This window comes from Ziziphus jujuba, chromosome 1 (assembly GCF_031755915.1).
Source record: "Ziziphus jujuba cultivar Dongzao chromosome 1, ASM3175591v1".
Taxonomy (NCBI): Eukaryota; Viridiplantae; Streptophyta; class Magnoliopsida; order Rosales; family Rhamnaceae; genus Ziziphus; species Ziziphus jujuba.
In genome coordinates, this window is record NC_083379.1 from 45357625 (window position 1) to 45380318 (window position 22694).

A 22694-nucleotide genomic window follows, 5' to 3' on the forward strand; every position below is an offset into this window, starting at 1 on the left:
TTTTGCACCGATATAAGATAATATTAACAAATTTTTTTCCCAATATGTTTATTTGGTAACAGACAAAATTAGATTCTAAAATTCAGCTGAATTTATAATATATTTAATAACAATATGGGGTTCATTTCAGTCTTCGGCTTGATTATCCCCATATGCAATAATAATTGCGTATGTAAACATTCACCAAAATAATAATAATAATAATTGAGTATGAAATAGATGACTAAGAGTGTTGGAAACGTGTTGTTCGCTTTGACGATGTTTGATCTTTTTCTTTTGATAGAAGGTTTATGCCTACGGCATACCCATATTGCCATTAAAGTTTGGACCATTGGCTCTTTATGTATAAATGTTATTTGTCTTACAAGTTGAACACACTAAAATTTTTTTATCCTCCTCGTGAATAATGAGTGGATTTATTGTTTTGGTTTTTATTTTATCGTATATTTATATTATTTTATTATAAGAATGAGTGATTCCAATTCAGATTTTTTTATCTCAAAGTGGTGGACTTCACCAATGGGGATGTTTCCATGGGATACTAGTTAGAGATTGATATGCATACAAATTCTTTTACATATTTTTGGCTACTTGGGCATCTCATTTTTTTTTTTTTAAATTGTAATCAATAAATTAATACATTGAATATGAATGAAATTCATGAGTGTCATATTCCAATAAATAAATCAACAAAAACTCTATGCTCTTCGTTCCTTTTTTTTTTTTTTTTTTTGAAAGAAAATGATAAAATTTCGAATTCCTCGCATCGTTCTTTTTGCTATCTATCACATACCATCTGTTTTACGATTTAGTTTAGAATAGTCACATTTATAATCACATTTCTTTCTTTTGCCCAAAAAAATTTATAATAACAATAACAATAATAATTAGAAATTTTTTTAATATAAAAAAGAAACATTTATAATTACATAAAACAATAAAAGGGAAACGAACAGTCAAACAATAATTACGAGTTTGAATAAAAAGGGGCCGTAAATGATAGTTTTTCTTTCTTTATTTTTTGTTAATTATCATACACCGATTAATTGTTATAGATTTCTTTATTGGGGAGACGTTTATATGTCTTAATATTTATATAAGTAATGTTAAAGAAGTAAATGCCGTTGCCTATACAGCCAATTGAGAGACATTAATGTTGACTAAGTTAATCATATACATTAAGTAATTGAGGACTTAAAGCTTGTTTGGTTAGCTAATTTGTATAAGTGTCAAGCTTAGGAGAGAGAGCATGGGAGGGAACTCATTAATTTTGTTAACAGTCAGAAATGTATCAATATATATGACATAAGGAATTTAATTATGTGATAAGAATAGATAATAATTAAATGTCTAAAAGAAAATATCATGTTTAATTTTAGTTGTAAACTAATATTAATAAACGTCACGTTCTGATGTAATTTTGCATTTCTTGGCTTAAAATAAAGAAAAATGACATAAAATTATAATATAACAAAAAGGTGAAAGAGCAGCCAAGCATGCGTAGTATAGATTAGAAGAATTAATCAATGTTAAAAATATTAACTTTAATCTATGATGGGTAATATAATAGTTAATTAGGATAAGTCTTAATCTAGCAAGTAGATCTCATGGTCGACCAGGCTCTACGGTAGAAAGAGACTGATAAATCCGCAAATTGAATGGAATTTTCTTTGGACATAGAAAAATCAACGGAACATTGAAGAAGCTTATATATGCATATATATATATATATATATATATATATATATAAACCAAGTGTGTCCAGGCAATCTTGGAGTCAATTAGCGTGCGCTAATAAAAACAATAGAGTCATCAAATTTTAACCCAATCTATCCAATAATGTCAATTCCACATGAAGAACATCAAGATGAATGACAGATTTATTGATTATTTAATAAATTGGTCCAATGTTGAATTTTATGGTGCCCCGTTATTGTTACGTTACTGCTGATATTATTATAAGTTAATTAATTATTTTTTATTTCAAAAAAATTATTATTATTATTATTATTTTTTTTTTTTGCGAGTAAAGTTAATTAATTCTTGATACGTATATATTTTTCCCTGTCTCATCTCAATAATGGAAGTTCTTATCCAACCACCACCAAAAAAAAAAAAAAAAAAAAAAAAAAAAAAAAAGAAGAAGAAAAATCTCAATAATGGAAGCGACATGATTTAGTGTAGTTATAACTAACAACAAACTTTTCTACCTTATCGGAATAAATGGTTTTGTTAATTATTATTATTTTTTCATAATGTGTATAGAATATTATTATTATTTTTTTTTGGGTAAATATATAATGTTTTGTACGAAGTTGCTTGTCATGTATATATAATTTCATGAATATTTATTAAATTATAATTTATTTTAAAAGTTTAAGTCATTAAAATGTTGAGTTATTATTATATTTATATCCTTTTATAGGCTCATTTTGAATTATTGAATATCATGTCTTTGATTTTAGGAGAAGTTGTCAAGTTTTGAAACTTTAATTTTTTTTTCAATTTAATTCAATATTAAATTATTATTTATCACAAAAGTTGAAATTTTTGTTTGGAATTGTTTTTGAAGCCTCAAAACTCATTAAATATGAAATAATCTAAAGCTAGCTTAGATGTTTGCTAACACTAAAAAAAAAAAATTAATTCTCTAAGAATCTAAACTTTACTCTTAAGAAGTTGATTTTAAGTATCAGCAGCAAGAAGATAACTTCTAAGATTTCGATTTTAGCTTCTCTCACTCATTATCATTAAAAATACCAATTTTGACCGTTATTTCTAAACTTGATTTTTGTTTTCAATTTATAGTTTTATAATAAATGAGCATCGATATACCATTTTTTTTTCCCCTTTTATGTTAGTTGTGGTGAATAAAAAATTATTATGTCAAATAAAATGTTTATAATAAAAATAAGGAAATTTGTTACAATATTATTATAACAAGACCAGATTATATTAATAATGATCAATGTGTTTTTCAGTTGTTATAGTTATAACAATTAAACACTATTATTTACCAAACATTTAAATGTTAACTTTAAAAACTACAACAAGTTTAAAATATTTGTTTACTAAACCGATTAATTTTTCTAGAAATTACAAAATCAAGCCTAGATGTGGATCATCAGTAATCCTGTAATTAAGGACTATCCCAATTGTGTATTACTTCTGTTGGGCATAAATTATGCCCAATAAATACATTGAGGCCAATTTTTTCTTAATGATTTGGACATCCATTTCCTTTAAGATATGGAAAAATTAATTAATATGTCCTTTTATTATTCTTCTTGGTTGGAGCCGACACAAACAACGACATATCTCACATCAAATAACTGATCATAGAATTGTATTAAATTTAATTAGTGGCATAATCCAAGGACTGGTTGTATTAAATTTAATCAGTTGCATAATCCAAGGACTGGTGAATAATTTAAACAACACATTTGGCACAATTATTTAGGTAACAAGACTAATCCATAAGGCATCTTTTGATTTATATAGAACCAAAACTCATATGAGAATCTCATGGAGTTGGTTTTTCTAGCTTCAATAGGATAATTATATTACAATATCATCCATACAGAGTTGGTTTTTCTAGCTTCAATAGGATAATTATATTACAATATCATCCATACAGATTGTTTTACAACTACTTATGAGATTTCTATATTCAATATGATAATTATATTACAATAACATATAGACGGATTGTTTTACAATTAATTATGAGATTATATGGCTACCTACCTTTAATATGCATAAGACACAAAACATTTTGCTAGCTGGCTTGCTAGCGATCAAGCAGAAAAGATATACAAGTGGCTTAAGAAAATTTCAGGTACACTTGTATGTAACAAAAATTAATATAAAAGAAATTTAATTAATAATTGAATAGAATTACGTGTGTACTATATATTAGCTATGAATTAGGATAAACTGTTTTCTAACGATTTCTAAGGGGGGAAAAAAGTGGCAAGTAAAAAGTATTAATTAGTAATTTAGTAGCATGCGTAACTAAAATGATATCTGTTAAAAAAAAATAAAAAAATGATATCGTATAGCCAATTCATATATGTGAGTGTGTATATATATATATATATATTGAGAAACGACAGAAAATATTAAGAAAATAATTCTTATATATTATATAGAGGATGATGCAATATGTATACATGTCATTTTTATGTTGATGGACAAGTTAACACTCAAAACTCCTTGATGATCTTAAATTATAACTGGATTCATCTGTACATCTTAATTTTAAATGTATATTTATATCCTAACTAATTATAAAAAGGGCCAAAAAAAAGAAAACAGCAAATACTTATGCTGTTCATTAATTTGTTAGGAGAAGTTTACTTGAAAGCACCTCTATTTTGAATAGTAAGCATGTGGACATGTAGCAAAATAGGTCGTTCCGTGGCACAGAAGATACATTTCGTCACTGATGTCATATGTATATACAAAATGTTAAACAATATATGGATTAATTAATTCCACTTGTCAAAATGTATAAAAATTAACAGGAAAATGTGTAGAAACACCGTAGGTAGAATGGTATCTGTATTTATACTGTAAATTGCTATATAGCAATTCATGAACGGAAGGAGAATTTTATGTGCTATAAAGTCTAGCTAATAGTTATAATTCTATGTGGCTATTAATGCAGTTATTTTCACATACAGAAGAAAAAAAAGAAAAAAAAAAAGAAGAAGCTATAATTCTATGTACATAAAGAAAAACAAAAAATAAAAAAATCATAAATTAGTCATTGAAGGAGGAGGGAGTTTAATTTGCTTATTGGTCAATTTATATTAAATGAAATAATAAGTTTTAGCAATTAATGAAGATGCTGTCGTGAGCTGTGAGCTATGAAGAATAGGACAAGGGATTTTACCTTTAAAAAAGGGGGAAAGGAAGGAAACCCAGAGCAATGCACAAATGTCTCTGTCATCAATTTGGAATAGAAGCTTTCTTCTAAATCATTCATACCCAAACAAAAAAAAAAGAAAAAAGGGAACCATATTCCATATCATTTTGTAAGGATACGGCTTTGTGGAAACTTGAGACCCCTTAAGGTCAACTTGTGACATTTCGTGGACCCCATTAAGAATTAGCAGCCAGAAATAGTTGAAGTAGACAGATTTTTCTCATTTTATAGTTCATATAAAGGTTTTTTGTATTACACTTTTAATTCACATTAAACCCCTTAATCGTAAATGAATAAACTGATATAATGTACACTTCCAACACAAATTTCAGATACCAAGTAATCTGATAAAATGTTAATATTTAATTTACTAATGGGATGAAAAATGAGACCAAACGACAATAAAATCATGAAAACCAGAATACCAATTAAGTATATATATGTTATTTTTTTCACCCAAAAAAAGAAGAAGAAAGAAAGTATATATATGTTATTTGCTATTCAAAAGGTAATGATGCAAAAGGCTACTCAACTCATCTTTTGGTATTCAGTTTTCTCCGTGTTGCTATGTTTTTACCATGTTATTTGTTTCATTCCTTTTATTTTGGCATTTTTTTGACATTTTTTTTTTTTTTTACAATTGATAATGTTTTCAAATTACATAAGAAAAAAAAAAGTGCAACAAACATCATAATTAAAGGGCAAAACTGTCAAGAAAAAAAAATCAGGGGTAGAAATGACAAACACCCTACAATTAAGGAACTAAAAGCGCAGATAACCCTATAAACAATTATAATTCGTAAGATGATTTTGTTTTGTAGTAACATTATGCGGCTGGACAACCACAAGACAATTAATTGGTTGCTGAATCTGAAAAAAGACGCTTGAAAATTAATTTGAATGTCAAATTCTCAATTATGAAGCGGTGCTTATTTTCTTAATTTTCTGCGGTAACTCGATCATTTTAACCAGAGTACAAAAGTTACGGGTCTTACTTTCACTGCCAACACCAATTGAGAAATGGCACTAATACCAGTAGTGGATTCAATATATTCAATCAGTATTCAATGACAAAATGTGTTTTTGCTTTTTTAAGTTGGAAGGATAAGGATAGAGGTTGGCTTATCCTTAGCATCCTAAAAGAGATAAAGGTATTTTGATTGTATTTAGTGACCATTTAAAAGTTCACTACCGCTGGGGAATCTTCATGCTCTTAATTTTATTTTTATTTTTTTTAAGAGTGCTACTATTTACACGCAGTGAATTTTTCTTTACACTGCATATATTTTTTTATTTATATAAAATTACATAAAACCCCTTTTGAACTTTTTCTTTTTCTTACAAAGTGCAATCATAGAATCAATCTTTATGACAATCCGTCTAGCTGAACTCTCATTTCCTCATCCCATTATTTTCCAGATTTGCCAGAAACTCTTATGATCTCCTCATTACATTGAGGCAATACTTGCTAACATCTTTCTAACCTCGTCATCAATCTTCCACCCAAATGGGAAAAAAAAAAAAAAAATTGAAAATAAAACAGAAGCCTCACTCAATATTAATATTCTGGTCTCCGGAATCGATAAGATGAAATGATAAATATCTCTTAAAGTGATAGAAACAATTGGTGACTACTGAGTCTTGGCCGGCAGCTAGTGTAATTATTGGAGAATATAATATAATAATAAAACCTCAAGGAAAAGCATTTTAAAAACTATTTAAAGAAGCGCCTTTTAGTAATTTTACATATATGCAGTGTAAAGAGAAAATTACGTGTGTGAATAGCAGCACTCTAAATTTTTCTTTTTTATAATAATTGCATCCTGTTGGGTTTGTCATCCTCAGTGGGCTGGACCAATTAACGGGAAGGAATGGGTTTGTCAGTCTTTCTTGCGGCTTGACGATAACCGGCAAAAGGCCAGAGAACAGTGATAAATATAATATTATTGTTTTAGCGTAGAGAAACTAGTGCAATATCAAAGAGAGCTACTTCATTTTTTAATTTTTTAATTTTTAATTTTTATTTTTTGGGGGTAAATTGAATCAAAGAGAGCTCTTGTAAAAAGCTTGTCTCAATGTTTTATGCAACATTAGAAGTTCAATAAGAAGAAGATAAGAACATAAAAAGGCAAAGGGCCCTTTGGACGTATCCGAAAACCAACTTCTCTACACGGATTTGAATTATAGTATGATTGTTGAGCCCAGATCCATACACACGTTTTCCTTTTTTTGGTTGCTTTCTCGTCTCAAAAATCTCAATTATAGATGTATATTATGTGATGGAAAAAAAAAATAGTTGTAACATAGCAGTTAGTAGTTCTAACATCTCCCATAAGCTTTTGATAGTTTTGTTTTAATGAGAGGGCATGTGTAAAGATATTCTTGAATTGCAAGCAGAACACTTTTATGTAGGCTGGTCTATTGTCAAGTCCATTATCATAAAGTCTACAATGAGTTATATCATATGCAGTTATTGTCCCTATTGTGTTTTTGGAAATGGAAATTTCATAGTTGGACTTTCTATCACGCGTTAAGTCATAAGTGGCGGAGAGGAGGCTGAGACAGAGACAAAGAGTGGGGGCACCATTTGTTGTCTCAAACAATTTAATTTTGTAAAAGTATATATGATATATACATATTAAAAAAGAAACAGCATCTCAATTATAAGGAAGGAGCTGGTATGCTTTTTCTCTGTTCTCTTCCCTTGTTTTGCTTCTTCTAGGCAAGTCATCAAAGTTGGTCTTCTACGCTGTGAAAATGCTTTGCTGGCAATTATTAAAAAGCTAAATGAAAAACTACAAGATAGATATTTCCATGAGAAAGGACACGTACAATTTTAAAGGTAATAACAATAAGAAATGTTTGAAGAAATTGGTAGCAAAATTGCAGCAAAAACTTTGGGGACCAATCCTTTGTGTTAATCGTTTTAGCACTAAATTAAGTTAGTAAAGTTTTCGGAAAAGATATTAAATAAAATAATAATAATAAAACTATGTTAAAACTTCATCCATTGGATTTAGCATCGGATTTAATAAATTATAATTTAACATATCGCGTAATAATTCTAAAAGAAAAAGAAAAGAAAATCACCTAAACGCGCTTTTTGGTTGTTACTTTATTAAAATAGATAGTTACTTTCGTGAGATCTTTAAAGTGGTTTCTTCAAGTTGAAGCAGGCTGGGTTTTGTAGGAAACCTGAAACTATAGAAATCATTAGTAATCTTCTTTCGATCGTATAATATCCACCTTCCATAAAATGGCTGATGCACTTGTTGCTGTAGTCCTAGACCACTTTGTTTCAATTGTTGGTAGATATGTTGGAAAACGTGTGGAATTGGTGATGGGAGTTGAGAAGGATGCTGAGAATCTGAAGTGCAATCTCCAAGCCATTCACGCAGTGCTTGAGGACGCTGAGAGGAGGCAACTGAGCGATAGCAATGTCAGACTCTGGTTAGAAGAGCTCAAAGATGTATCCTACGACATGCTTGACGTTTTGGATGTGTGGAGCGCGAACGCCCATGTTCTTATCAAATCTGATATTCCTACGGAGAACAAGGTATGCTTCTCCTTCCTCTTCCCTTGTTTTGCTTCTAGTTCTAGGCAAGTCACTCAAGTGGGTCTCCGCTATGAAATTGCTGCCAACATAAAGAAACTAAACGAGAAACTGCAAGATATTGCAGTGAGAAAGGGCTTGTACAATTTCAAAGCAATAAGAGGTGGGGTAGATGAAGAACCTGAAAGGCCAAAAACTACTTCTATCATTGATTCATCTGAGGTACGTGGTCGAGATGAGGATAAGGAAAATCTCGTAAGAAAGTTACTCCACTCCAGCACTAGAAGCCCAGATGGGAGGAACCTTAACATCGTCCCTGTGGTAGGTATGGGAGGGATTGGGAAAACCACTCTTGCCCAACTAGCCTACAATCACTTTATGGTCAAATCCCATTTTGATGTGAGAATCTGGGTTTGCGTTTCAGATCCTTTTGATGTGGTCAAGGTTGCCAGGGCAATTATTGAACAACTCACTGGCCAGGCCTCAACTTTAGTTGAGCTGGAATCTTTGTTGCAACTTATACTTAAATCAATTGAAGACAAGAAATTTCTTCTTGTCCTAGATGATGTGTGGACTGATGACTATCAGAAATGGGAACAACTAAAACAAACTCTTAAATATGGTCATGTAGACAGCAGAGTTTTGGTGACCACAAGGAAGGAAGAAGTTGCTATGATGATGGGAGAACCCATAAACATGATTCACTTGAAAAAGTTATCTGAAGAAGATTGTTGGTTGTTGTTTAGTCAAGTAGCATTTTTGGGAAGAAATGAGGAAGATAGGGAAAACTTGGAACAAATTGGTAGGACAATTGCAACCAAGTGCAAAGGCTTGCCTCTTGCAGCAAAAACTTTAGGGAGCTTCATGCGCTTTAAAAAGACTAAACAACAATGGGAGGATGTATTACACAGCGAAATATGGGACCTGGATGAAGCAAAGAGGAATCTTTTTTCTCCATTGCTGTTGAGTTACTACGATTTGTCTCCTATAGCAAAGCGTTGTTTTACATACTGTGCCATATTCCCAAAAGACGAGTTGATTGATAAAGATGATTTGATCCAACAGTGGATGTCACAAGGTTATTTCATTTTGAAAAAGAATATCGAGATGGAAATAACGGGTCGAGAATGTTTTGACAACTTAGCTATGCGATCTTTCTTCCAAGATTTTATAAAAGATGAGGACGGGAATATTGTCAAATGTAAGATGCACGATATTGTGCATGAGTTTGCACAAGTTCTCACAAGGAACGAATACTCTATCACAGAAATAAAGGCTGTTGAAGGAATACGGGATATAACTGGAGGAAATGCTCGTCATTTGACCTTGATGCTTTCCCCCAACGCCCTTATCCCTGTCTCTATTTTGACAAGAAAAAAATTTCATACCCTCATGGTTTTTTGTACTTCAAGTATTGCTACCATAAGCCCTGATCACTTTTTCCATCTGAAAAGTCTTAGGACATTAAATTTGAGTCGATGCTCCATCCAACATCTCCCAGAAAGTATTGGTGAACTTGTCCATCTGAGATATCTGAACTTGTCTCATAATCCTGTGGAAGAGTTGCCTATCACATTGGGTAATATGTGTAATCTGCAAACCTTAAAACTTGAGTGTTGTTTACGTCTGAAAAAATTACCCGAATCTGTGGGGAAACTAATTTGTTTGAGGCATATTTATATCTCTGGAAGTCTTCTTCTCGACCATCTTCCAACGGGCATTTGCCAATTGAGTTCTCTCCGTACAATGGATGTGTTCATTGTAGCTGATTATAAGCGTTACACCAGGACAGCATGTCATTTAGACAATTTGAGATACTTGAAACGTCTTCAGCGTATCTACATTAATGGGTTGGGTAATGCACCTTCAGTTTTAGCTAGGCTGGCAGAATTTTCGCTTAAGAAAGATCTTCGCGAGCTGAGTCTAGATTTCCGGACGGATGGAGACGCTAACATGGGCAGGCAAGAGAATCTACTGAAAATTATAAGACCACATCCAAACCTGGAAACTTTGCGGATCATCGATTACTGTGGTGGTAGCACTGTTTCCCCAAGTTGGATGATGTCATTGACCAATTTGAGAAGGTTGGTTATCAAAAATTGCCACTTTTGCGAGGTATTGCCTCCTTTAGGGGAACTACCATCTCTTGAGTTTCTCAATATTCTGAATTTGGACAAGTTGAAAACAATTGGACCTGAATTCTTGGAAGTAAAAATAGATTACACTGGGAACGCGTTGGAAGCATCGGCTGTTTTGTTTCCAAAACTAAAAGAAGTCAAGTTTAGATGCAAGGAGTGGTGGCAATGGAGTGGCATCCCAGGGTGGAAGGTGGATAGTCCTGCAATCATAATGCCTCGTCTCTATTCCTTGAAATTTAGTGGGTGCAAGAGCTTGGAAGAACTACCAAACTTTCTTCAGAAAGTACCACTGCAAAATCTGATAATAGAAGATAGTGTCAAACTCCAGAGATGCTGTCAAAAGGGGGCAGGAAAGGAATGGCACAAAATATGTCATATCCCAAACATTCAAATGTTTTAACCTACTTCTGTCTGAATGAAAATTTTCCTCTTCAGGTAACTATTTTCCGCCTTTTCTTTTTCATAATGTTACTGAAGACTTGTAACCAAATGGTAAACTGCTCACGTGTTAATTTTTGTATTTAGTCTGCAAATAAAGTATAGTAGTTATTGAATGTTCTTTAAACATAGGGAATATATTAGGTTGAGCATCCAATTTTTTTTGCTATCCCTGGTCAGGAGTAAAGAGTATTTTCCAACTTCAACGATTAACCAATTTCTGTTCCTCCTTCCCAATACTTTGTATCCTCTTAGCGTTCAGTGTCAAAGTGAATTTCCATGAATTGGTTTAATATTTTCTCATAATTTCTCCAGGTTAAACAATTCTGTTTTTGTTACCTTCGAGGTTCATTCTTATAATTCTGCAAAAATTTTCTGAAAGTTGAGGTTCATTGTTACTGAAACACATATTATGGGATTGGATATCACAGGCAAATGAGATTATTTTCGGAAAGATTGTGCGCCTCTTGGGTCGTGGCTGTAGCTGACTGGAGAAGAGGTTTTATGACCGACGGCTTGCATCTAAGTTGCTTGGAGTGGTGGTGTCAAAAGCAAATAAGTCCAGCGACTCATCTTTTTCTTTTCTATTCTCCTTAGTTGCTTTCGTTTCTTTTGAGACTTTGAGAGTGGGGTCTTTAGTTGGGGCTCTAATTATATGCTTGAATTGAAACCTTCTTTACTTCAATTGTACCAATTATGAGTTTTTATTTTATATTTATTTTTATTTTTAATTTTTGGACAAAACTATGAGTGTCATTATGTGTTCGTACAAGAAGAATTTCCAGTTGCATAATTTTGCGCTCTATGGTTACATTAACGCATTGTATATTTGTAATTTCCTGTAGAGGCAGAAACAAATTTCTGCAGATGGAAGCTTAAGGTTTAGGGATTTTTTAGTTATATTACTATCATTTTTTAAATCCATATTGGTAAGGAAAGACCAGCGAAGAATGCTAGCAGGTAAGTCGGCAATAAGGATTCCAAGTTGTGTGTGTAATTTTCCTTTGCTGACAATGCCTATCAAGGTTCATGTTATGTGGATTGCTATTATAATTATGATTAGATTTGTTGGACCTTCAGGGATTTGCTACTTACGGGAGGACAATCCAACAATTGCTTTATGTAATTATACATCGTATCAAAGTAGACCTTATTTTTATAAAATCGTGAATTACAGCATCATACATGATAAAATCTTCTACCCACTTTCTCTTTATTACGGTTTACAAGTATTTGCCTTAATTTTCATTTCCTTTGGCTTTGTTTCTAGACAAGTGATTCTCCAGCCGAGACTAAAAAAATGTTTATTTTAAATGATAGAAGAAAAATGAATCATATATTCGTATCCTTGATAAAAAAATCTTGTTATATTGTTATGAAATTACCAGTCAAGATCAAGACACCAACATGTGCTTCTTACATGATTGCTCGGCATTTATACAGTATAATTAAAAATTAGCTTCATGGAGACGAGTTCAGAAACAGGAATAGTTTCCAAATTGGAACACTCAACAAAATAAAGTCATGGTAACATATCTTTCAAGGTACAGTCTAACTCAATGCAGAGCCGCTAGCTCAACAAGTTCTTTGTATTCATCAGAGACGAAGGATTTCACCTTGAGAGTGGGCTTTCCATCGTCCTTGGCAGGAGAAGCATACTTCAGTCCTATAACCGTCGCAAGACCTGCAAGAAGATATGGAACATATAAATTCTTACACTTAAAAAGAGCTTAAAGGAGTTCAAATCTTTCATGAACAGTTGCAAAAGCTCTAAATGAAACCTACAACTTAGAAACATCTATTGTCAACACTGTGATACAAAGCTATAGTGGATCGTTATAAAACCTAAAATCATAGGGTATCAACAGAAATCACTAAAAAGATTTTACTCAAGCATTCTGAATGTGAACTATGCAATAACTTTGACGTCACAAATCTGGGTACTTGAGAGATTCGCAAGACAATCTAAGATAGACGATGGTGAGATATAAGTAATTGCTCATGCTGAAAAATCCAATACTCACTCTGATGTATACGCCCATATAACAATCTTTCCCCTTTCCAATACTCTAAGGGTCTTGTTCTGATCCTGGTGCTTCGTCTTAACCCGGATTTCCAAATTGTACCAGCACCTAAGAAGATAAAGTACGTCAAAAATTTCAAAAGAAAATCAACCACCAACAGTTTCAGCAATAACAATAGCTTTGATATTATAAGATATAATGTTGAATTAGCACAACTAAACACCTGCAAGGCTCTTCCGCTTAGAAATTTCTTTATCTTTTGGTACTCTGGAGGGACGTGACTTCACTTTGCTTTGCTTATTCACTGTTATCCTAGATTGTTCTTGGATTATCTGTCTCACAAGTCATTAAAACTTTAATCATAACTGATTGAAACGGTTACCACAGAAAAAAATGAAAGGCAAACACAATACTACTCGAGTAATTTCAGCCTTCTAGGTTTAAATATTTTCCAACATCAAGGATTTTTTTTTTTTTTTAAATTTTTATTCTTTATTTAAAAAAAAAAAAAAGAAATAAAAAAAGGAATATACGAACACACAACCTCATTATGCAGTTCTGCATCATTGTCTGGGGTTCTGGATTGTCCATCCGCTGTATGGTTTTCACGTGAAGCTGTACCTAATTTATTGGTTAGAGGAAAGAACAAAATGCAAATAAAGCAATTAGAAATGATCTAAAGCATCTTAAATATTAAAACAACAACAATCTAATTCTGGGTGTTGATAGAAAAGAGTTAAGAGCATGAAGATTAAAGGGTACCCATTTTAATGCTGCCTTAATCTAATGAAAACATGCAATAGAGGATCATGAAAAGTAAAAGAAGGCTTTTAAAATATAGAATGCAGAAAGAGATAAATCAAATTCAATGATATTTATTCAGAACCTATTATAATTTTTGAATTACTTCAACTTCAATAAACAGCTTGGTTATGTGCCATTCTCATACAGTTTCAGCAATAACAGCAGCTTTGTTATAAGATATAAATGATGTTGAATTAGCATGAATGAACAAACACCTGCAAGGCTCTTCCGCCTAGAAATTTCTTTGTGTCCTTTGAATCGACGTGATTTCACTTTGCTTTGCTTATCCACTGTTATCCTTGATTTTTCTTCGATTATCTGTCTCATAAGACACTAAAAGTTAAAACTTTAAACATAACTTATTGAAACAGTTATCATTGAAAGAAAATGAAAGGCAAATAAATATAACAGTACTCAAGAGTAAACTCAGCCTTCTAGGTATAAATATTTTCCACCACCAAGGAATTTTTTATTTTTTTTTTCACCTTTTTTTTTTTATTCCGAAAAAAAAAAAGAAATAAAAAAGGAATATTCAAACAGACAACCTCGTTATGCAGTTCTGCATCATTGTCTAGGTTTCCGGATTGTCCATCCATTGTATGGTTTTCAGGTGAAGCTGTAAATAATTTATTGGTTAGATGAAAGAAGAAAATGCACAGATAAAAGCAATTAGAAATTTAGAAATGATCTAAAGCGTCTCAAATGTTAAAACGAGAACAACCTAATTCTGGGTGTTGAAAGAAAAGAGTTAAGAGCATGAAGGGTACCCAATTTAATGCTGCCTTATAATCTGAAAACATGCAATAGAGGTTTGTGGAAAGTAAAAGAAGGTTTTTAAGATCTAGAACGTGGAAAGAGATAAATCAAATTCAATGATGTTCATTCTGAACCTTTTAGAATTTTTGAATTACTACAACTTAAATAAACAGCTTGGTTATGTGCGATTCTTATACAGAATAAACATTTCTTTGTATGCATGCCAGAGAAAGATATGAAAAATTATGATTTGAGAAAGCTAAAAAAGTTGCAAAAACAAAGGAATTGAAGATATTATATAATTTCAAACCCATAGTTTTGAAAGAAAAATTATATTTCAAAAGGTAATTAATGGGAGTCCATTGACTGTAGAAAAAGGTGTTTATTGTGTCAAAGTGGTAAAATATGACAGTATGGAAGGAAATAGGCTCTAGATCTTTAAGCAGTAACTCAGGAAGCTGCATTCTGGAGAATGATGGATGCAAAAATAGCTGGATCCTTGAATGGTGTTCGTAACTTTTTATGATACTTTCAACATGGCATAACAAGCAAGTCATTGTCATACCTAACTGACTCTCGATACCATTAGAATTATCCAACACTGAGTCCATCATCTCAAGATTGTGCTGAGCAGAAGCCACTGTTTCCCTTGGTACATCTTCCACCTGTATCTTATCACATTGCATCATAACTGTAACATTCCACCATTCACAATTCTCTATGGCAATGACAAAATCTAAAAAAGTCAAGAGTTAAACACCTTTTCTTCAACAGTGGCTCTATTTGCTTGAGTATCCTCATCCTCATGAGCATCAGACCAGCCTAAGTTTTCATTCATAACTATGCCTTCAATGTTGCTGCCTCTAAACTGGTTCTCCACAGCGACATAAGATGGGCTTGATGCATCGGGAAAAGCACCTAGTTTACTTGAATCTTCAGTCACACAATTTTCAGATGCTTGACTAAAGTCTCTAATAGCCACCTCATGCGACCTAATATTGTTATCTTGTTCATTTAGAGGTGGCTTCATTTTATTAGACTGCTTGCCTACATCAACCGAACCAAGTTGTTTGCCTATATGTTCAATGGGAGAAGGATTTGTCACAGGCAACTGGACTATATCACATCGTGAAAAAGGTTCCCTTGCTGGACTTGTTAGGGAAATTCTCGTGTTTAACAATGCTGGTGAAGCAAATGGGCTCTTCAGCAGGGTGCAAGAAGCTATACAGTTTTCTCTGCCAGGAAACTGATCTATATCATGTGGTGCAAAAGGGTTACTTGCAGGACTTTTTCGGGAAATTCTCCTGTTTAACAATGCTGGTGAAGCAAATGGGCTCTTCGGCGGGGTGGGAGAAGCTAAACAGTTTCCTGTCCCAGGCAACTGATCTATATCATGTGGTGAGAAAGGGTCACTTGCAGGACTTGTTAGAGAAATTTTCCTGTTTAACAATGCCACAGAAGCAAATGGGTTCTTCAGCAGGGTGGGAGAAGCTGAACAGTTTTCTGTCCCATGTCTCAGCTCCAGAGGGGTTTTAGTGTTTATTCCTTTTAATATGTTATCTATTGGTGGCAAGCCATGTTTAGACTTTGGTAAGTTTTCCCTTGAAGATTTCAGACCTATCTTTGAAATATCTTGGATATCTGGAAGGGATAATTCATCTATATCAAGTGGCTTGATCTGCAAGTGCAAGTGATGCTGTAAAAGCTTCATAACCTGATCCCCTTCAAGGACTTCATTATTGTGAGACAGCAGATCTTCTAACATTTCGTCATTCATATGTCCTGTCTTACCTATTGAACATATTTAGATTATAGTTAATCAATCTAAGAGGCATGGAATTTAACAGGTTAGAGACATTAAAAGCAATTAAAAGTGCAAAAACACATTAAGTAATGAAGAATGAATGGGAAAATGGGCTGAACTTCCTCTCTTTCAGAGACTTAGTGCTTACCAGCTGATTCCATTTCTTGTGATGTAAAATTTTTATCGTTTTCTCGTTGTGAGCTGTGATAAGATGGACTGAGAATGCTTGATTCAAACGTCTCTTGAGAGGATGCAACATTATCATTGTCTTCAGAGTAGAGATGTTTGTATTTGGTTGACCTCCTGGGGTAAGAATGATAAGGCTGACTTGTAAACAGAATGAAAAAGAAACAGAATGCATACTTCATATTAAAACAGGCATAAAAAGGAAATAGATGATACAGAATGCTGATTTTACCGCATAATTCCTGGTCGGCGGCGGCGTGAAGCAACTGGAGATGGATTATGCTGATCTGAATCTGATTGATTGCCACCCAGCTGCTTATGTATTTCTCTTTTGGCATCTAAGTGACAATCGAAGCTCAGGAAATCTAGTTTTGCAAGAAACATCTGCAGTAAAGATTCTGTATAGTTGAAAAAACAAAATGTAACTTACTTTCGAGCCTTTCATAAGCCATGAAAAACTCCTCCGGGTTTTTCCATTTTTTAACGTCCAAAGTTGGTTCCAAACCCACAACAGGTTCTCTGTAAAAGAATACACATTATGCTTCAAGCGCTATTTTGCAAAAAGCAAAAGGGCCTGTGTGACAAAAATTAAGACAACAAGCACAAGTTTTACCTGGAATCAGGCTTCAAAGAAAAGCGAGCTCGTTTATGGCCCAATGCTGGTCTTCGTTCTCGAGGATCTTCTTCAGCCTTAGCAGGAACAGTTCCATTTTTATCTTTTGATGCTTGGCAGCTCATATTTCCAGAATTTAAAATGATTTTCGCCCGTTCTTTAAGCTTACTAGGACTTTGTAAAGCCTGAAAAAAGGCAAGAGAACAAATATGAGCAATGATAATAGATCACACCCACACACACACACACACACACACACCAAAAAAAAAAAAAAAAAAAAAATTGAAGATTGGGAATTTCTGAACAACAGGTTAACATAGAATAAATTCAAGAAACATAAACAAATTCGCAGCAAGCATAAGCGATTGTAAAATGCAAATTTTCTCGAAGATCAAGCAAACATGACGAAATTTGAAAAAATAAATAAAAATAAAAACAGTCGGAGATATGTACTAGTTGAGAAATTCACACACAGAAGTTGAATTGAGGTGAGAGGTACCATGGATTTAAGGTGGCTGTGGATGGCTAGGAGGTCGTCATCGGGGTCGAAGGGCTTTGATGAAGGTTCAGGTAAGACTCCGAAGGTCTTCGGGAAGAGAGAGATTCCCCAGTATCCCTGAAGTGGGTCAACTACATCGGAGCCCCATGAATCGGTCACCATTTCTAGCAAAATGGCTTGTGTTTTTGAAAAACCCTAGAAGATGCAAAGAGAGAGAGAGAGACTGTGGGATTTTCGAAAAGGGATAAAAGCGGGAATGCAGAAGGTATACCGTACACGGTACACGCTGTTTTCTTTATTGTGATTTTCTTGTTTTAACCCTTTTTTTTTTTGTTGCAAATATGTCCCTGACGTAACGTTCATTTATTTATTTTTTTTTTAAAGACGTTATGTTAAGTGTTTGTTTTTTAAAATATACTGAAAACAAAAAAAAAAAAAAGGCGCATCTCGAAAAACGAAATCGTGAACGGCAGGATTCGAACCTGCGCGGGCAGAGCCCACATGATTTCTAGTCATGCCCGATAACCACTCCGGCACGTCCACTGGGCTGTGCTACGACTGCCAAAATTTCTCTATTTATAAAGTGTTTTAGTTGTGAAAAGAACCAAAAAGACTCGGGCTGAGTAAAACCCAAGGGAACCCAGATTCCGCACTCGGGACCCAGAAACTGAAACCCGCCCTGGTATTCACGACTTCTTAAAGGAAAGAGAATCTACCTGCGGTTTTCCATCATTTTCTCTACGCTTTAGGGTCTATTTTCATGCCCAAAACCTTAAGGTAAACACCCCCCCCTGTTATTGCATGTTGCACTGGCTTACTCTTTCACGCTCTCTTATCCTCTCTTCTTCTACTGGGCCATTATTTAAAATGCGGGGCCTTATATATATATATATATATATATATATATCTTTTATATATGTATATAAATGATTTAAATTAATTGTATTAGTTGCCCATCAAAAATTACGAGAGCATCTAATTTTTAGTTCATCTTATTTTTCTGTATATGATTCTTGTTTTTCTTTTTTGTAGAATTGGGTATGAGAAATCCTATTAAGTGATTAGAAGCATTTGGGGTGTCGACGGGTCTCTGACATGTCTTGTTCAAAGAAGAGTCCTGGAAATTCTGGTAAGAATGCTGGGAAGCGAAATCTTCCTTCATGGATGAGTTGTCAAGGGAATGAAAATGAGTCTTGTGGAAAGAAACAAGCTGGTGCTTCTCAAGGTGAGGAAAGTAATGGTGGTGGGAATACTAAGCAAGCCAAAGGGCATAGTAAGCAATGTACCGGGTCCGGAAGTACATCTGCCAAGGAGAATAGCAAGACTTCTGCATCCAGTTCGGCAGCTACAAACTTTTCCAAGCTTCTGGTACTAATCATATAAGAATGGAATAGGGGGGTTTTATGAATTTGCATGGTGCTGTTATTCTGAATTACCTAAACTAAGTTAGTGTTGTAATTGTCTTTTTGGCAGGAAGGGGTAGTATTTGTACTGTCAGGTTTTGTTAATCCTGAGCGTAGCATTTTGAGATCACAAGCTCTGGAAATGGGAGCAGAATTTCAGCCTGACTGGAATTCCGGATGCACGCTGTTGATTTGTGCATTTCCTAACACCCCAAAGTTTCGACAAGTTGAGGCAGATTGTGGGACTATTGTTTCAAAGGTTTTTTGTCTTTTCCATTTTACCTTCTTTTCCATGCTTAGTAAAATTATTTACTTATTATATTTAATAATTCTTCATGGGCTTTTTGGCGTTGCTGTTGATCAATATCTGATGCTAACATGAATGATTGCTTCCTTGGTATGAGTGATTTGGGGAAGGCTAGTCCATTGGTTAATGGGGTGGGGTGGACCGTGGGGATGGTTGTATGGAGATTAGGGATCCACTTTTTCTAGACAATTAAGGCAGGATGTTCAATTACGGCTGAGCTTCTTCTTTTGTAATGGATTTAGTGCTTACTTGTAAATGCCTAATAAAACTGCTTCTTGATACTTTCTCTTTTGAAAATTCTAGTCTCAAGATAGCCATTGGTTGTGCTACTTGATTTACATCCATGAGTAGGTTATAATTGCTAATTTCCAGGGATGTTGCATTAGGTTCAGTTTTATTGGATTGTTGTTGACCAAATACTGTGTGATATTAGCTTGATATTTTTCTCTATCATGCTCAATGTTAATATGCTAGTGCTGCTACAATTATTTTTAATTAGGAACTAATTAAGCTATTTTGATTATTTGACATGTTAGGAATGGATATCAGAGTGTTATTCACAGAGGAAGCTCATTGATATTGAAAGCTACCTGATGCATGCTGGGAAACCCTGGCGTAGAAGTGACAGTTCCTGTAAAACCAACCTAGGTAATGTAATTTCCAGTGCATAACTTCGTAAAACTCATTGAGGGTGTTTATCTGATATAGCTAATCGAATTTTTCATGGATGGGAAATGACATATCAAACTGAACTTTGTTGTTTATAAATTTGGTAATTGAAATATAATGGGCTCTCACCTTTAAGGGGATTCTTTTGTTTTGAATTCTTTGACGGCTTACAGATCCAAAAGCATCCCCACCTAGAAAATCTCAAAAGCAAGATAGATCATATTCAAAACCAATTACCTCAGGAGTTGCAGAGGTACATTTCTTAGTAGTACAACATTTGCACGAGTGCAGCTTTACTGTTTCTTCTCCTTGTGATGGCACTGTGACTGAGTTTGATGCAATGACTTTTATACATAACAATGTTTCTCTGTTTCTGGCTCTGTGTAGTTGAATAAAGCTCCTAATGCTGCAAAACAGTACTTTTCTCCTTCTGAAGTGAAGAAGTGGGCCATTGACGATTTTAACAATACAATCTCATGGCTTGAGAGTCAAGAAGAAAAGGTTAGTGGCCATCTACTGGCCCAGTTCTCTCTCCCAGCAGAAATACACTATACAAATGCACGGTGACATTAGGATAAATTATGCATGTAGTTTGAATAGGCTTTTTCATCATTCAATAAAACACTTTTTCAAGGAATCAGTTCCTGTGATGGAAAAAATTTCCAGGCTTGTAAATCTTTCTTATTATTATATGTATCTCTATGTTATATAGTTAGTTGATCTTATGATGTTTTCATTGTGTCACAGAATAGTTTTGTTTTCTCAACAAATTCGGTCTGCCATAATTCAAACTTTGAAATATCTTTTGAAGCATTTAAAGCTTGTCTTGTATTTCTCTCTCAAATCATTCAAATATATGGTTGAGATAAAGAATCGTTCAAATCATCCCTAGTGTTTCGTGAATAAATCTTACTGTTGTCTGCCTTTTACCTTCTGCAGCCAGAGCCAAGTGAGATAAAGAAAATAGCGGCTGAAGGGATTTTGACTTGTTTACAAGATGCAATCGAGTCTCTTGAACAAAAGCAGGTATCATTAATTTGTGGTCATTCAGGCAAATTATTTTGCCATTTGTTTTATAGTGTCTATTGGCACGTCTACTGACTGGCACGGTTTATGTCATGGCACCTGACAATGATGGTAAGAAAAATGCAATGACAGTTGAACCTTTAACTACTTATGTGACAAAAATTGGTCGGTGCTCTTGAGTTCAGAGTCGTACCAAGCCAAATTCATTGGAATACGACCGCAAAAATTTATTTTTGTTTCCAAAATCCTTTTATTTCTGATGAATCTATATGCAGGATGTCTGCAAACTAACCGAGGAGTGGAAATTCGTGCCTCGTGTGGTTGAGGAGCTGGCAAAGCTTGATGGTGTGAGAGATAATAATACAGGATCAATGTCTAAGAAAAATCTTCGTAGACATGCTATGGAATGCAAACGAATTTATGAGGTGGAACTTAGTAGTTTAGAAGACACTTCATTAAGGAAGAACAAAAGGCAGCCAAAGGGTGATGAACAGAAGAAAGATGGCAAAAGAATTAAAAGTGCTGGCGGTGGTACAGCAGGATATGACAGTGATGAAACTGTGGAAATGACAGAAGAGGAAATTGACCTTGCATACAATACCATATCTTCTAAGATCCATAAATACTGAAATGAAGTCTCTCCTGACACTGAAAGATTGCAAGGCAGGCAATGTTTTGTTAAATCCACAATTTCCCAATCTAACCAATTTTGTTTTTTGGTTTTTTTCCCTCCCCCCCTTGTATATAATGAAAAATATGAAAAAAAAGGGAAAAAAGAAAAGAAAAAAATACAACAAAAACATTTATTTCCCCCATTTTGAGAAGGCATATAACATTGAAAAATGTAGGGTCTTTGGAAGCCTATCTCCTACGTTGACAGAACTTCAAGAGGGATGAGACCCAGTCCAAGTATAAGTCAGATTCAGAGGTTTTTCTTTATTATTATGGAGGGAATGAAACAGACGAATTGTATGCAACTGATCCTACAGGGCATTCACATTACTATTTTGGTGGTCTTTCTTAATTGAATGTCGCCATTGGGTACCTCTCATTGTTGTCCTTTGACACGACTAAGACCGCAATGAAAAAATTAATGCTAACGTTGGCTGTATGCAGATAAAGGCAAATGTTACCCTTTTTATAAATCATTTTGCTTGCAATCCAAAAAAATTGATTTCACATGTATTTCTGATGTTAAAAAAAAAAAGAAAAAAAGAAAAAAAGAAGTTTTAAGGAAAGTGTAAATGATAAAATATTAAAAAAGAAGTCATGGTTTGAGACTCCAGGCACTGAGCGAGGTAATTATTATAAATGATAAAATATAAATATATATATATATAATATTAAGAAAAATAAATCCTATTTTGTTTTATAATGTAAAATAAATGAATTACTAAAGTCTTATTAAGTTAAAAATAAAAAAATATATATTTAAAGAAGTTCCAATCAATATAATTTCGATGAAACTACTTACACTGAAATTAAAAAAAGAAAAAGAAAAATAGAAGTAAAAAATAAAAAATAAAAATAAAAAAGACAAACCC

General features: G+C 33.5%; 3 protein-coding genes and 1 non-coding gene across 8 annotated transcripts; 2 read left to right on the top strand and 2 right to left on the bottom strand.

Moving 5' to 3' along the window:
• Positions 1-7674: 7674 nt before the first annotated feature.
• Positions 7675-12243, top strand: LOC107406640 (putative disease resistance protein RGA3). Of its 2 annotated transcripts, none has more exons than XM_060813972.1 (2): positions 7675-11056; positions 11375-12243. In XM_060813972.1, the coding sequence occupies exon 1, from the start codon at positions 8187-8189 to the stop codon at positions 11019-11021; it is 2835 nt and encodes a 944-aa protein (XP_060669955.1). In that variant the 5' UTR covers positions 7675-8186; the 3' UTR covers positions 11022-11056; positions 11375-12243. The 2 variants fall into 2 exon arrangements, with proteins under 2 accessions (XP_060669955.1, XP_048331277.2); XM_048475320.2 differs by having other exon boundaries at positions 7681-11056; positions 11491-12243.
• A 168-nt stretch (positions 12244-12411) lies between these two features.
• LOC107406649 (centromere protein C) lies at positions 12412-18043 on the bottom strand. 3 transcript variants are annotated; one of them, XM_048475328.2, is made up of 13 exons: positions 17746-18043; positions 17247-17431; positions 17064-17152; positions 16866-16971; positions 16596-16750; positions 15404-16434; positions 15209-15314; positions 14430-14503; positions 14103-14205; positions 13628-13704; positions 13307-13415; positions 13084-13191; positions 12412-12743 (listed from the first exon to the last, which is right to left on the bottom strand). In XM_048475328.2, exons 1-13 carry the CDS (start codon positions 17905-17907, stop codon positions 12616-12618), a joined length of 2433 nt encoding a protein of 810 aa, XP_048331285.2. In that variant the 5' UTR covers positions 17908-18043; the 3' UTR covers positions 12412-12615. The 3 variants fall into 3 exon arrangements, with proteins under 3 accessions (XP_048331285.2, XP_048331289.2, XP_048331287.2); XM_048475332.2 differs by having other exon boundaries at positions 15209-15308; positions 17746-18042; XM_048475330.2 differs by having other exon boundaries at positions 14433-14503; positions 17746-18042.
• Positions 18044-18206: 163 nt separating this feature from the next.
• TRNAS-AGA (transfer RNA serine (anticodon AGA)) lies at positions 18207-18288 on the bottom strand. Its single transcript has one exon. It is a non-coding gene; the product is annotated as a tRNA-Ser (tRNA).
• A 74-nt stretch (positions 18289-18362) lies between these two features.
• Positions 18363-22194, top strand: LOC107406683 (DNA-repair protein XRCC1). 2 transcript variants are annotated; one of them, XM_048470517.2, is made up of 9 exons: positions 18363-18522; positions 18778-19113; positions 19219-19407; positions 19992-20103; positions 20298-20377; positions 20512-20625; positions 21064-21150; positions 21426-21813; positions 21999-22194. In XM_048470517.2, exons 2-8 carry the CDS (start codon positions 18841-18843, stop codon positions 21777-21779), a joined length of 1209 nt encoding a protein of 402 aa, XP_048326474.2. In that variant the 5' UTR covers positions 18363-18522; positions 18778-18840; the 3' UTR covers positions 21780-21813; positions 21999-22194. The 2 variants fall into 2 exon arrangements, with proteins under 2 accessions (XP_048326474.2, XP_015869343.3); XM_016013857.4 differs by having other exon boundaries at positions 21426-22194.
• The last annotated feature ends 500 nt before the right edge of the window (positions 22195-22694 follow it).

What these genes read in the sequence shown, in the direction of transcription:
- LOC107406649 (XM_048475328.2), bottom strand. Translation starts at nt 17,907, where the DNA reads ATGGTGACCGATTCATGGGGCTCCGATGTAGTTGACCCACTTCAGGGA. An exon ending in ACAAGAAATGGAATCAGCTG is followed by an intron (nt 16,435 to 16,595) that starts GTAAGCACTAAG and finishes TATGTTCAATAG; the next exon opens with GTAAGACAGGACATATGAAT. An exon ending in GAGCCACTGTTGAAGAAAAG is followed by an intron (nt 15,315 to 15,403) that starts GTGTTTAACTCT and finishes CAATGTGATAAG; the next exon opens with ATACAGGTGGAAGATGTACC.
- LOC107406640 (XM_060813972.1), top strand. Translation starts at nt 8,187, where the DNA reads ATGGCTGATGCACTTGTTGCTGTAGTCCTAGACCACTTTGTTTCAATT.
- LOC107406683 (XM_016013857.4), top strand. Translation starts at nt 18,841, where the DNA reads ATGTCTTGTTCAAAGAAGAGTCCTGGAAATTCTGGTAAGAATGCTGGG. An exon ending in GTGGGACTATTGTTTCAAAG is followed by an intron (nt 19,408 to 19,991) that starts GTTTTTTGTCTT and finishes TTGACATGTTAG; the next exon opens with GAATGGATATCAGAGTGTTA. An exon ending in TTCCTGTAAAACCAACCTAG is followed by an intron (nt 20,104 to 20,297) that starts GTAATGTAATTT and finishes GACGGCTTACAG; the next exon opens with ATCCAAAAGCATCCCCACCT.